Source organism: Anguilla anguilla, chromosome 3 (genome assembly GCF_013347855.1).
Source record: "Anguilla anguilla isolate fAngAng1 chromosome 3, fAngAng1.pri, whole genome shotgun sequence".
NCBI classification, from domain to species: domain Eukaryota; kingdom Metazoa; phylum Chordata; class Actinopteri; order Anguilliformes; family Anguillidae; genus Anguilla; species Anguilla anguilla.
Genome location: NC_049203.1, coordinates 54,717,370 through 54,730,338, shown reverse-complemented (window position 1 = coordinate 54,730,338; position 12,969 = coordinate 54,717,370). Strand labels below are relative to the sequence as shown.

At 51.9% G+C, this 12,969-nt stretch overlaps 1 protein-coding gene across 2 annotated transcripts in view; it reads left to right on the top strand.

Moving 5' to 3' along the window:
• Positions 1-12,969, top strand: part of LOC118223092 (fibronectin type-III domain-containing protein 3A-like) — a 31,442-nt gene that overhangs the window by 10,299 nt on the left and 8,174 nt on the right. For both annotated transcript variants that reach the window (XM_035409228.1, XM_035409229.1), the window contains exons 3-19: positions 4,546-4,621; positions 5,284-5,360; positions 5,667-5,865; positions 6,574-6,855; positions 6,982-7,040; positions 7,369-7,514; positions 7,892-7,951; positions 8,385-8,523; positions 8,752-8,805; positions 8,983-9,104; positions 9,242-9,416; positions 9,812-9,898; positions 10,155-10,293; positions 10,518-10,586; positions 10,854-10,972; positions 12,169-12,274; positions 12,554-12,729. In XM_035409228.1, coding sequence (XP_035265119.1) covers positions 4,546-4,621; positions 5,284-5,360; positions 5,667-5,865; positions 6,574-6,855; positions 6,982-7,040; positions 7,369-7,514; positions 7,892-7,951; positions 8,385-8,523; positions 8,752-8,805; positions 8,983-9,104; positions 9,242-9,416; positions 9,812-9,898; positions 10,155-10,293; positions 10,518-10,586; positions 10,854-10,972; positions 12,169-12,274; positions 12,554-12,729 — 2,085 coding nt within the window. The remainder of the gene's footprint in view (positions 1-4,545; positions 4,622-5,283; positions 5,361-5,666; positions 5,866-6,573; positions 6,856-6,981; positions 7,041-7,368; positions 7,515-7,891; positions 7,952-8,384; positions 8,524-8,751; positions 8,806-8,982; positions 9,105-9,241; positions 9,417-9,811; positions 9,899-10,154; positions 10,294-10,517; positions 10,587-10,853; positions 10,973-12,168; positions 12,275-12,553; positions 12,730-12,969) is intronic.

Sequence of the window (12,969 nt, the reverse complement as noted above, 5' to 3'; positions counted from 1 at the left end):
CTTTTTCATTTTGGGTTTTACGCTCCTTCACGGTTGGGTAAACCTTGTGTCGTTTTTAAACAAAGAAATATTGTGAGGAGCTTTAGCGTACGGAGGTGAATGTATGGGGGAATAACATTGAAAACAACCTTTTGTGAAGGCATATTCAAAGATAAAGCACTTTCCAAGGCTTCAGGCATGTAGGCTAAATAAGTTTCAGTTCAGTTTTATCTCTTGAGATAAAAGAATGCAGAATCAGTCCAGAACTTCCACTGTGGACTAAACCCTTTTATGCCATCCAAGAAAAAGCAGCATTATCATTTCCATAAATCTATAGTTGCAAGAAATGTAGCCTACCTTAATGTGGAGTCTTAGGTGGAAGATGCCATCCAAGAGAATGCCTGTCTTGACTTGGCCGTTTCCAGCAGAGATCAGCAGTGATGGATCTCTCACTGAGACAGACATGATGAAAAGCTGTCGGCTGCACAGTTATGTCAGCAATGAAGGTTCACTAGAGGACTCAAAACGCTAAAGACAAGCTCAGGGCCTCAGGAACGTGCACCACCTTAGATGACCTTGCGGTGGATGCGTTGCTTCCAAAAATATCCGCCGAGAGTGGGGGTGTTTTTTTTTGTTTTGTTTTGTTTGTTTCTGGTTTTGTGAATTGTCATGAATAAGCTGTTTGATGTTAAAGGGTGGGGGGGATAGGGGGTCGTAGGCGGTTAACTGAACAGAAGTGACCCCGAGACCTCCGCGCCCCGCTGCCCACCCTGACATGAGGAAGACAAAATATTTACAGAGCTCTCTGAAAACTGCCTCCTCAGCCCAAACATATCGTGGGATTGTTTTCCCTCTCTTCGCCCGCCGCGGGGATGACCTCCCGGCACGCCGTCGGTTACAGCTGTCAGGAGGGGGACAGATAGCAGGCTCCTCCTCCTCCTCCTCCCTCCTGACAGCCTCACCCTGCCGCTTCAGGATGCTCAGCTGCGCACTTCTGCTGCTTCCTGTGTGATGTCAGCATTTTTCTCTCTGTCTGCAGTACACAGGCACACATGATGCTGAGCCCCTGTCCAGCCACATTGAGGATTTCTCGTTCCTAGTATTACCCAAGACACTGACCATCTCTCATTTTTAATAATACTCATCCACAGAAACACAGAGCATCTCTCATTCTTAATGAAGCTCATCCCCAGTAATACTGGGCATCAGTCAGAACTTGACCTGTGGGGGGAGGGATGCATACATTTTTTCTATTTACTTGGACTTGCATGTTGTTTGTGTTGTATGCATCTGCAACACCCATCTCTGAGTGACCACACAGCCCCCCACCTTCAGCACACATACTTGTCTCTTACTTTTTCTCTCTGTATTTTAGCTCCTACATGCACCAAAGCCTTCTCTGTATTGTACAGACTGCAGAGTTTGACTGGGGCTGATTTGCTGCTCTGTACCTGGTCAGTGCTGGCATTTGATTGGAGGCATTTCTGCAAGTGCATAGGTGGTTGTGTGTGTCTGCGTGTCTGTGTTTGTGTCTGTGTGCCTGTGTGTGTTTGTGTCTGTGTCTGTATTTACCTGTCTGTGTGTGCGTGCACCTGCCTGTGATTGTGTCTGTGTCTGTATGTACCTGTCTGTGTGCCTGTGTGTGTGTTTGTGTCCGTGTCTGTATGTACCTGTCTGCGTCTGTGTGTGTTTGTGTCTGTGTCTACCTGTCTGTGTCTCTGTGTGTTTGTGTCTGTATGTACCTGTCTGTGTCTGTGTGTGTGTCTGTCTGTATGTACCAGTCTGTGTCTGCGTTGTGTGTTTGTGTCTGTGTCTGTATGTACCTGCCTGTGTCTGTTTGTGTCTGTGTCTGTATGTACCTGTCTGCGTGTGTTTGTGTCTGTATGTACCTGTTTGTGTGTGTGTGTCTCTGTCTGTGTCTGCATTGCATGTTTGTGTCTGTGTCTGTATGTACCTGTCTGTGTGCCTGTATGCGTGTTTGTGTCTGTATGTACCTGTCTGCGTGTCTGTGTGTGTTTGTGTCTGTGTCTGTATGTACCTCTCTGTGTCTGTGTCTGTTTGTGTTTGTATGTACCTGTCTGCGTGTCTGTGTGTCTCAGTGCAGGCCGGGCAGAGCTCTCTCCTCCCTGCCTTGGCTCCGGCTGCAGCTTGGCTCCCAGGGATGGCCGTGGCTTTGGGGGCTGGACTCCGCATTCCGCACATTTTTGTATCCCTCTCACACTGCCTGTATCCTGCATTCCTCACATACTCCCCCCTCCAGCCCCTCCCCCATGCTTTCTCTGCTCTCTCTATCTCTCTCTGTCTCTCTCTCACACACACACACACACACACACACACACGCAGAGCGCTGCTCTCCCGCTGATACAATCGCACACTGTTCTCACTCACAGCGCAATGCATTTATCACACTCCACACAGCAGAACGCACTGTATGCTTTTGTCAGTTTTGGGCACAAATCATGTCTCTTAAAAACATTTAAAATAGGAAGATTTTCTGAGGCTTCGATTGATTTATGGAAGGTTTGTCAATCGAACGTGAACGCTTGTTTGTTGGAGGCTGTTCAGGTTTTTTTTTTTTACCGGAGTTGGCTTTCACCGTGATCTATTTGGCAACCCGCAGCAAAATGGGTTGAGTCATCAATTCAATAAAGGATGAATGAGATCTGATAATTTGGGTGTGAACTTCCTGTAAATGCTCATTGTAATATAAAACCCTACAATGACAATGAGAGGATCACCTGAGTTAGGGATCCGATTCCACATTCATTTAGTGTTCACATTTATGCTTGAACAAAGTTGGGTGTGTGGCCAAATTGTTCTATTCCGTCTCGAGCAGCCATGCTTATCCAGGGCGACCTACATAGCTGGCATTTTTACATGTTATTCATCTATGCAGCTGGATATTCCAGAAGGAATTCAGGTTTGGTGTCTTGCTCAAGGCTACACAGATCCTCCCCCATTACCCGCACCCCCTATGGTTTCAAGCTGCAGCCACCTGGTCACAAGATCAACCCCCCACCCCCCCCACCACCACCACCCCCACCCCCACTACCCACGCCAGGTCACTGCAGCCGATTGAAATGAGTACCAGTGTTCGACGGACACATTCCGTCCTGATTGGCCGAGATGCTCCACTTAATGCTTCTGATGCAGTCGGCTGGGCACTGTGGACCATCCGCTGAATGAGAAGATTCTGGGTCAGCCACACCCGGCAGAGTTCAAGCTGCATTTCTTCCAAGTCAGCACCGGGTTTGTCGATGCGTCGAGGGATTGTTTCACGCATTCCTCAGCCCGAAGCTTTATGAAACGCGTCCCTGTTCGAAATATCAGACAGCCCCACTGGGTGTGGGCCACGGAAACCGACCTGTTCGTCTTCCGTATTGTCCAAGTTTGTGTTGGTATTTGGTCAAGCTGGAGCGTTCTGGATGTGTGTAGGGACAGACGGGGCGTGGAGCGCGTATTGCTGCTTGCTTTAAAGATGTGGTTATGTGGGTCAGGTGGTTCGCGTGTCTGCGTGCATGCACACATGCTCGTGTGTGTGTGTGTGTGTGTGTGTGTGTGTGTTTGAAGCCTGGTGTACATTTCCCAGGGTTGGGTAGTGTTTGTCAAACACAGCCTGTGCCCAGTACACACAGGCTCAGGGGAGTGGGGGTGGGACGGAGGCAGGCGGTGGGGGTGCGGGGGTAGCTGGGGGAGACAAACGCTCCCTCTGTGCGATGGCATTCTCCTGTTTGCACAGCGCCGGGCCGGCCCACTGCTGCCCGCGGGGGGAATTTTCCTGCAGTCCGTTACGAAGCGCTTTGCGCTACGCTGAGCTCACTCAACCGTTGCAACACGCCACGCCCATTGGTCGAGCCGGCGTCAGCTTTAAGTACAGTTGCATAAATATGATGGAAACGTTTCACGGGCTGATGTATGGGCCGGAGTTGTCTTGTGACTCAGCAGGGAGAAATAACATGCGCTGAGTGAAAGCAGATGCATTTTACTGCATCTAATGTTCAGCTGTACTTCATGCGCAGTATAGAGGAAGTATAGCCACTGATGCTAAAGTTGCAAGGGTTTAGGTCCGTGATGGTGGATTATCCCTTTACATCTCTTGATCGTGTTGACTTTCACATTGTCAGTAAGGATTGAGCTGGTTAGCCAGAGAGGAATGTAATGTTAATTTCTGCATGTGTCCGCAATTATTGGTATGATTAAAGTAAACAATTAGAAATATGATATACTTTTGATAAATTAGTGAAGGAGAAAGGCAAATGCGGCATTTTTGTGTCTGTAATCATCACAGCTGTAAAAGTAATTGATCTCAGCACAGAATCATCCAGATCCAGACGGTCTCTGTTTCTGTTTTTGGCTGAGTTGTTCTCACGGTACCATCAGAGCTGTCTGGCCACAACTCCAAATAACTGCACTTAAAAAAAAAAAAAGAAAAAAAGAAATGTGTTTGAACTATTTGCGTCCGGCCGTCCAGTGTTGCATGGCCTGTTGCACACAGTGCTGAATGACCCATGGAGAGCATGCGTGTTTGACAGTGGCACGTCTGTCTGTCCGTCCGTCCGTCTGCAGATGATCCTGGTGCAGGTGAACCCTGGGGAGATCTTCACCATCCGCACCGAGGACGGGCAGTTCCGCTGCATCGCAGGTGCGCTTCCACCCAACCCCCCCACCCCCCCAACCCCCCGTCGCGTTTAAACACGGGGGGCAGTCCCAGCACCTACACACACGGTCAGTGCCAGTACAAACTCACACAGACCCACGGCCGAGAGTACTGATGCAGGTACGGCGAGGTCCGTGGTGAGCAGGTACGAATTTCACCAACTGCCCTCAATGTGTGGAGTTACCACAGAACTAGCAGACCGTTCCAGCATCGTTGCTAACTCTGGAGAAAAGCATCGAATGACTTTGGACTCAGTGTCCTCAAGTGTAAAAAAAAGAAAAAGTTGTTTTAGTTACAAATTTCATGTAGGACCTGAACTGCGTATGCATCATTTTTACGATGTCGTTCACTTGACCTGTTACAGCACTTTTTAAACCAGGAACATTTCTTCCTGCCAAATTGTATAAAGCAGTGGGAACCAGCCCTGTTCCTGGAGATCTACAGCCCTGTAGGTATTCACTCTAATCTTAACATCTTGCTGAGCTGAGTCAGGTGTGCCAAAACACCTACAGGATGGTAGATCTCCAGGAGCAGGGCTGGTTACCTCTGATATAAAGAAGGACATGCAGATTTTTACCTTGTTTGGTGGACATGTTTATTTATCGGTTCCTCTCTTTCTCGTTCTCTCTCTCTCGCCCTCCTCTCAGGTCCTGCACACGTGCCCATGGTTTCCCCAAATGGCACTATGCCCCCCATATTTGTGCCCCCTGGGTATATGTCTCAGGTGCAGTATCTACTTGCCCTTTTTGCTGGTTCATAATGCTGTGAAATATGAAAATAAATTCAAATCATGAAGATGAGTAACATAGGTTATGTGTGTGTGTGTGTGTATATGGGTGTGAAATGACAATAATCCATAAGGTGCTGTGAGCAAGTGAGTGAATTAATCAATTAATGAGAGGATGTTTGTTTTGTGTGTGGCTGTATCTGAGCAGTCAGTGCTGTGGTCAGAGGTGGAGCAGTTGTGTGTGGAGCTCCTTTACTCTTTGGCCTCCTGTTCCTCACCCTGACCCCTTTCTGCCCCCTGCAGTTGGTGGAGGAGAACGGCATGCGGAAAGTGGTCGTTTTGCCCCACGAGTTCCACCCCTCCATGCCCCTGCCACCCCACCACGTGCCCCCCTACCTGCCCCCCCACCCAGCTATGTTGCATCACCATCACATCTACCCTGGGGAGATGCCTCCCCACTTCATCCCCCAGCTCCCGCCCCCACCGGTCTACAGTGAGCAGGGTGAGTCATCATTGGCTTAGACCGGCACAGGCACGCCCACAAGTCCCACTGTCTGAATGATGGGTGTTCTCTTATTGTATGTATACAGTGTAGACATGACATGACATGAACATGACATCCTGAACTGTTTAATGGTTGATGTATGGGAATTTATGAGGTAGATTTTATGGTTCCAGATGTAATTTTTGTCATTTGAAGAAAGATGTTTTTGTGCAATAACGTGTACATTTGGATGTGCGTGTGTACCTGGCCGTTTGTGCGTGTGCATGTGTGTATGCATCTGCTTGGCCGTGTGTGTGTGTGTGTGTGTGGTGTGTATGGTGCGTGTGTGCGGTGTGTGTGTGTATGGTGTGTGTGTGCGTGTGTGTGGTGTGTATGGTGTGTGTGTGCGTGTGCGTGTGTGTGTGTGTGCGTGTGTGTGTGGTGTGTGTGTGTGTGTGTGTGCGTGTGTGCGTGTGTGCGTGTGTGCGTGTGTGTGTGGTGTGTGTGTGTGTGTGTGTGTGTGTGTGTGTGGTGTGTGTGGTGTGTGTGTGCGTGTGTGCGTGTGTGCGTGTGTGTGTGTGTGTGTGTGTGTGTATGGTGTGTGTGTGCGTATGTGTGGTGTGTATGGTGTGTGTGTGTGTGTGTGTGTGTGTGGTGTGTGTGTGTATGGTGTGTGTGTGTGTGTGTGTATGGTGTGTGTGTGTGTGTGTGTGTGCGTGCGCGCAGACATCATGTGCCACAGCGCCTCCATGCCCCTGCGGGACGAGCGTGCGGCTAAAATGCAGGAGCAGCTGCGCAGACGAGCGAAGGACCGGCAGCTGAGCGCGGCGGCGGCCTGCAGCAGCGCCGCCGCGCGCCTGAGCGCCGAGCCCAGCCCCCCGCCGTCCACCGCCGCCGCCGCCCTGCACAACGGCCACAGCAAGGGCCCCTCCGCCTCCCCGGGGCCCGGCAGGCCCAGACCCTCCGGCAGGACCAGAGTGTCGCCCCCCGCAGCCCCCCGGAGCCCCGGTGAGAGCCGCCACTCCGACCGCGCCGTTTCCGTCAGAACGCGAGCGCCCTCTGGTGGCAGCTGTGTGTGTCGCATTCGACCCCTTCCTCTTGCCGTGAGCTTTGTGTGTTGTCCCCATCACTCAGACGCTGAGGTGGACACCAGGAAGATGTCGGAGCTGCTGTCCAGTGTGCACAAGCCCACAGTGAGTCTGTCTGTCTGTCTGTCACCCTCTCGATCTCCGTTCCTCTGTCTGTCTGTCTCCACTCTGTGTCCATCTGTCTCTCTGTCCCCATCTCTCACTGTTTGTCTGTCTCTCGTTGTGTACCTCTGTATAACTGACTTCCCGTCAGTCTGACGGTTTATCTCGGGCTGTATAACAGGAGTGTCACTCTCAGGACACAGTGGAGAGGAAGTGGTGTCGGGTTCAGGGACCTAATATTTTTCTTTGATAGATCTGGAGTCTTTTCAGATACCACTGCATGCAGTGTGTGCTTCACTCATCAATCTCTCCCCCTCTCTCTCTCCCTCAGGTGTCCGGTGTTACGTCCCGCTCGGCCGTTCTGTCCTGGCAGCAGCCCCCCCTGCCGCTGAAGAACGGCGATGCCCCCCTGCCTCTCAGCTATGAGCTGGCCTTGTCGCGCGGCGGCAGCGAGGGCGACTTCACGCCCGTCTACCTGTGAGCTCCCCCTCCGCCACGGACCGGCCGCACCAGGGGGCCCGTTTCCCAGAGCAGGATTACCGAGCCGGCCGGTAGCGCAACCCGGACCGGCTCTATTTAACTTCGGTCCGTGTGCCACATTTGGGAGGGTTCCGGGTTTTACTCGGCGCAGTTATCCGGCTGACTCAGTCATCCTGCTTTGTGAAACAGGGCCCTGATCGGTTTGTCAGCCGTCCGTATAATACCTGCGTGTCTATGCACGCGTTCGCACCCGTGCGTGTATATACTGGGTAGTGACAGGACTGTTTAGCTGCCCCTGCGTGAATGGGCGTTGTGTCCCAGGCCTGCCCCCCTGAGTGAGCTGTGTGTGTGTTTGGGCTCCCTGTTCTCCGCAGGGGCAAGGACACCAGCTGCGCGGTGCAGGACCTGCGGCCGGCCACAGACTACCACGTGAGGTGAGGGACGCGTGTGTGTACTGCTGTCCGTGCTCACGGAGCACCGTGCCGTCGGTGTGTGCGTCTGTCACCGTGTGGCCAAGCCACTTTGGTTTGTGGCATCGCAGTGTGTTAACCGCGTCGGGTTTCTCATGCGATTGGGCTCATTTTCGGTGTGTGTGTGTGTGTGTGTGTGCGTGCGTGCGTGTGTGCGTGTGTGTGTGTGTGTGCGTGTGTGCGTGTATGTGGTGTGTGTGTGTGCGTGCGTGCGTGTGCGTGTGTGTGTGTGCGTGCGTGCGTGCGTGTGTGTGTATGTGGTGTGTGCGTGTGCGTGTGTGTGTGTGTATGTGGTGTGTGTGCGTGCGTGCGTGTGCGTGTGCGTGTGTGTGTGTGCGTGTGCGTGTGCGTGTGTGTGTGTGCGTGTGTGTGTGTGTGTGTGTGTTGCGTGTTGCAGGGTGTGCGCGTCCTGCCGCTCTGTGCGGGGATCTCCATCTGAAGCCACGGGCTTCACCACGGAGCGCGCCGCCCCCGACACCCCCGGCCCCCCCTGGCTGATGCTCCGCACCAAGAACTCCCTGTCCCTGCAGTGGAAGGTACTGACCCCCCCAGTCTGTCCTCTCTTCACACACACACACACACACACACACACACACACACACTAACCCCCAGTCCCCCCTCTACAGACTGCAGTCACACACACACACATGCACACTAATCCCCAGTTACCCCCTCTACAGACTGCAGGCACACACACACACACACACACTAGCACTCCGTTTGTGTAATGAGTGTAAAATGATGATCCCTCTCCCCTTTTGCAGGCACCCTGTGACAACGGCTCTAAAATAACGGGCTATCTCCTGGAGTATGATGAGGTACGAGCCCTCTGCACTTCCCACCTTGCAGACCTGTCGGAGGGTCCATGTCACTCATAGTGCCTCGGCTGTGGCATTAAACCCAGAAGAGGACTCATTTAGCCCCTCCCCCTGTCTGCCCCAGAAACCCCCCTCAGGGTGAACCCTCACGTGTTTGTTTGCATTTCGGCCCCCCAGGGAAAGCAGAGCACCTTCAGGGAGATTTACTGCGGACACGCCAAGCAGTACAAAGTCATCCGGCTCACCCCTTCCACGAAATACGCCTTCAGATTGGCTGCTAAAAACGGCATAGGAATGAGGTGGGTGCTGGCGCACGCTGCCCCCTGGTGGAGTACTACAACACAGTCAGGTGTTAGTTACTATGAAGGACATTGTTTAGATAGTGTGCGAATGTGTATTCGGTCACGTGTTGAGTCTCGGTGTTCGTGCCCTGCAGCTCATTCAGTGAGCTGCTGACCTGCAGCACCGCAGGCTGCGCCCCTGCACCCCCCGCGCCCCCCCGTCTGGCCGGAGCGAGCGTGTCCTGGCTGGCCCTGGAGTGGAGCGCCCCCTGTGGGCCGTCTGCAGATGGCACGTACACCTACACCCTGGAGATGGAAGAGGAGGGATCGGTTAGTACATCTCACCCATGCCCTGTGCTTCTAACAGCTTCATCATCCGCTGTAACATTTATTTATCCGTTTACTAGCATAGCAATACGGACATCAGCACATGATGTAAGATTAAATCAGAAATTAGATCTTAATCCCTGATCTTTTAGGATAGTTCATGCGAGCCACATAAATCAAACTCCCAACTGATTATAGATGCTCAGAATATTACAAGTACATACAGGTTTTGTGAGTCAATATATACATTCATCTCTTCACTGAACTGAATGACAGGCAGTTCCCCTGCATGCAGCCTATTGTTTTCTGCACGAGAAACATTAATGCGTCTCTGAGTATGGCGAATTCTGAGTTGGGTTCCTTACATGTGCCTGACACGGCTGCTCTTTCTCCTGCAGGGCTACGGCTTCAAAGCCAAACACAACGGGGATGAGCTGTCCTTCACCGTTAAGAACCTCCGCAGGAGCACCACCTACAGGTTTCGGGTGAGTGCGTGGGTGTGGGTGCGGGTGAATGTGTGACGATGAGCACCTGCTTGACTGTGTTGTAATGAACTCAGAGGGATGTGATATGTGGAGTATGAGTGACTGACTGTGTGGAGTATGAGTGAGGAGTGTGATGCAGTGTGTGATACAGTGTGTATCTCTTTAGTGTGTGATAGTGTGTATCTCTTTAGTGTGTGATACAGTGTGTAATGCAGTGTGTATCTCTTTAGTGTGTGATGCAGTGTGTATCTTGCAGTTGTTGGCTGCAAACCCAGAGGGCCGCAGTCAGCCCAGCGTAGCAGTGGAGTTCAGCACCTGTCCTGACAAACCCAGCAGCCCAGGCCAGCCTGCAGTAAAGGGCAGAGTCCTGCCTACCAGCCTGCATGTGTCCTGGGGTGAGGACCAGTACAGCCCAAATTCATACACATACACACACACACGCACGAATACACACACACACGCATGTACACACACACACACACGCATGCACACGCACACACACGCACGCATACATACCATGTGTGCAGACTTCACGTGCGCTCTCACCCTCTTTCTCTTTCTCTCTCTCTCTCTCTGAATCACACACACTCTCACCCCTCTTTTATGGCCTTGTTTGCAGATGCCCCGAAGGATGATGGGGGATCTGAGATCACGCAGTATGTGTTGGAGATGTGCCAGAGTCAGAGCGGTGAGAAACACACATACAGCCAGGCCTTCGCTCCGACTGCACCGCCTGTCTGTTTGACTGTGTGCTCTCTGTCTGTCTGTGTTCTTTGTCTATCTGTCTTTGTGCTGTCTGTCTGTCTCCTCTGTCTGTCTGTCTATCTGTGTACTGTCTGACTGTCTGTGTGCTGTGTCTGTCTGACTGTCTGTGTGCTGTGTCTGTCTGACTGTCTGTATGCACTGTCTGTATGTGTGTGCTCGGTCTGTATGTAAATCTGCTTTGTGTCTAAAGGGAGCCAGTGGGAGACTGTATACAGTGGACCCCAGAGGGAACATGCGTGCGATGGTTTGATCCCGGGAACATGGTACACGCTGAGGGTGTACTGCCACAGCGCCGGAGGACAGAGCCAGGTACACCTGCATGTGGAGGGGAGTCAAACTGGGACCCAGAAATGGCTGACATTTTAACGAGCCTGGGGGCTGGGACTCATCCTATACTCCAAAGGTCCCGAGAGCCTTGTGATAAAACAATAGGTTACTCGGACTCCCTCTGGATGAGCAGGCCGTTCCAGGCTCTCTGGAATGTTGCCATCTGGACAAGGCTAAGATGAGGGGAACTAGTCTCTTTATCCGCGTTTCCACCAAAAGCACCCGGAACTTTTAGTCCCAGGAACTACTTTTCAAGGAACTAAAAGGTTCCTTCAGCCCATTGTTGTCTGCGTTTCCACTGCGAAGTCCCGCGAAGTTTAGGCAAATTTACTGTATGGTTGTGGGTGTGTGTGTTTTGGGGCCATTAAGGGTGAAAAGATAATCAGGTCTCTGGCAAAATGGTGGGGCAACTACTCTTGACCGTACCACAGTGCTCTCGTGTGGGCCCCTCTGTCATTACACTTTTTATTTCTTTCCTGGATCTGGACTCTAAACCGTCTGTTTATAATATCGACAAACCCCGTAAAGCCTTACAAACCATGCACACGTTTTCATTATATTGCTGTATTATGCCTTATGTAGTAATAACATGGATTGCATATTAAATGGTTCAACAAAAGGGTATTTTCATGACAACTGCATCATAATATTACATCCCCTTGACATGTTTGGTATGGACGTATTCAGGGAAATTCAAGAAATTGAATGAAATATGTTTCATACCAAATAAAGTTTAATAAAGCACAGTTTCAGAAACTCAGGGAAAAACTATCACAGCCTCGGATCCAGTGCATTCTTCAGTATAATTGTGCCCTGTTCCTACGAACAGAGGGAAAATAAATAACATCTCTGGTTTTGACTCCAGCCAAGGGAAGACACGCTGTGCCTTCCCCTCCAGCTACAAACCCCCGTTGGTCTCGTTGTGAGGTGTTCACATGCATGCGCCGCGTAGAACCTGCACCGTCCTCACGCTCAACAGACCCGTCTCTGACATCACTGACATGCCTGTGCACACTGCACTACAGGCCACATGGCGGAGGAGACCTGCGTCTCCCCCACGTCTGATGACAGAGCAGGGTTTTATGTGTGCCTGTCTGCGGAGGATGTGAGGGTGTGGCTAGCGCGTGTGGTGCTGCAGCTGAGAGGCTGAGAGAGGGCTGTGTCTGTTTCCTCTGCAGGCCTCGGACTGCCTGTCTGCGCAGACGGCTCCTGTGCCGCCCGGACCGTGCCAAGGGCTGCGTCCGGCGGGGAGAGCCAAGCCCTGGGAGATACCACTCACGTGGGGTGAGACGCGTGCACATTCACACCCGCACACACCTGCACGCACGTACACACTCACGCACACGCTCACACACACACGTATGCAACACACACATATACAACACCCGCGCACACGTATACAACGCAGGCACACACACACTTATACAACACACATCTGCACGCACTTATACAACACACATAAACAGCACACATGCACATAAATATGTACACACATGCAAGCATGCATCTGCAAACGAATGCAAACTCACGTGCTTACACATCCACTTATCTCCCCCCCCACAGAGCCCCCGGCACAGGACGGCGGCGCCCCCGTCTCGCAGTACGCCGTGGAGATGGCGGAATCGGCAGAGGCCCCGCGCTGCCCGCTGTACGAGGGCGCGGACACGCACTGCACCGCCAGCAGCCTGCAGCCAGGGCACACGTACTGCTTCTGGGCGAAGGCGGCCAATCAGGCGGGGGTGAGTGGGCCAGGGCCAGGCTCGTATACCACAGCTCAGTACAGCTGTGTGTCAGTCACTAATAGTGTGTGCGATTGATCGAGCAAATTCAATAATAAAAAATAGATGTGACAGGAAATCCAGATACACAAAGGGCGTTTTTTTTGTGCACCCATGCTCTTTACCGAACATAGACCCCTCTTTAAGGACAGTGTTGATAAATACACATCGAATCTGTTCCAGTTTGTCTTTAAGAGTGTG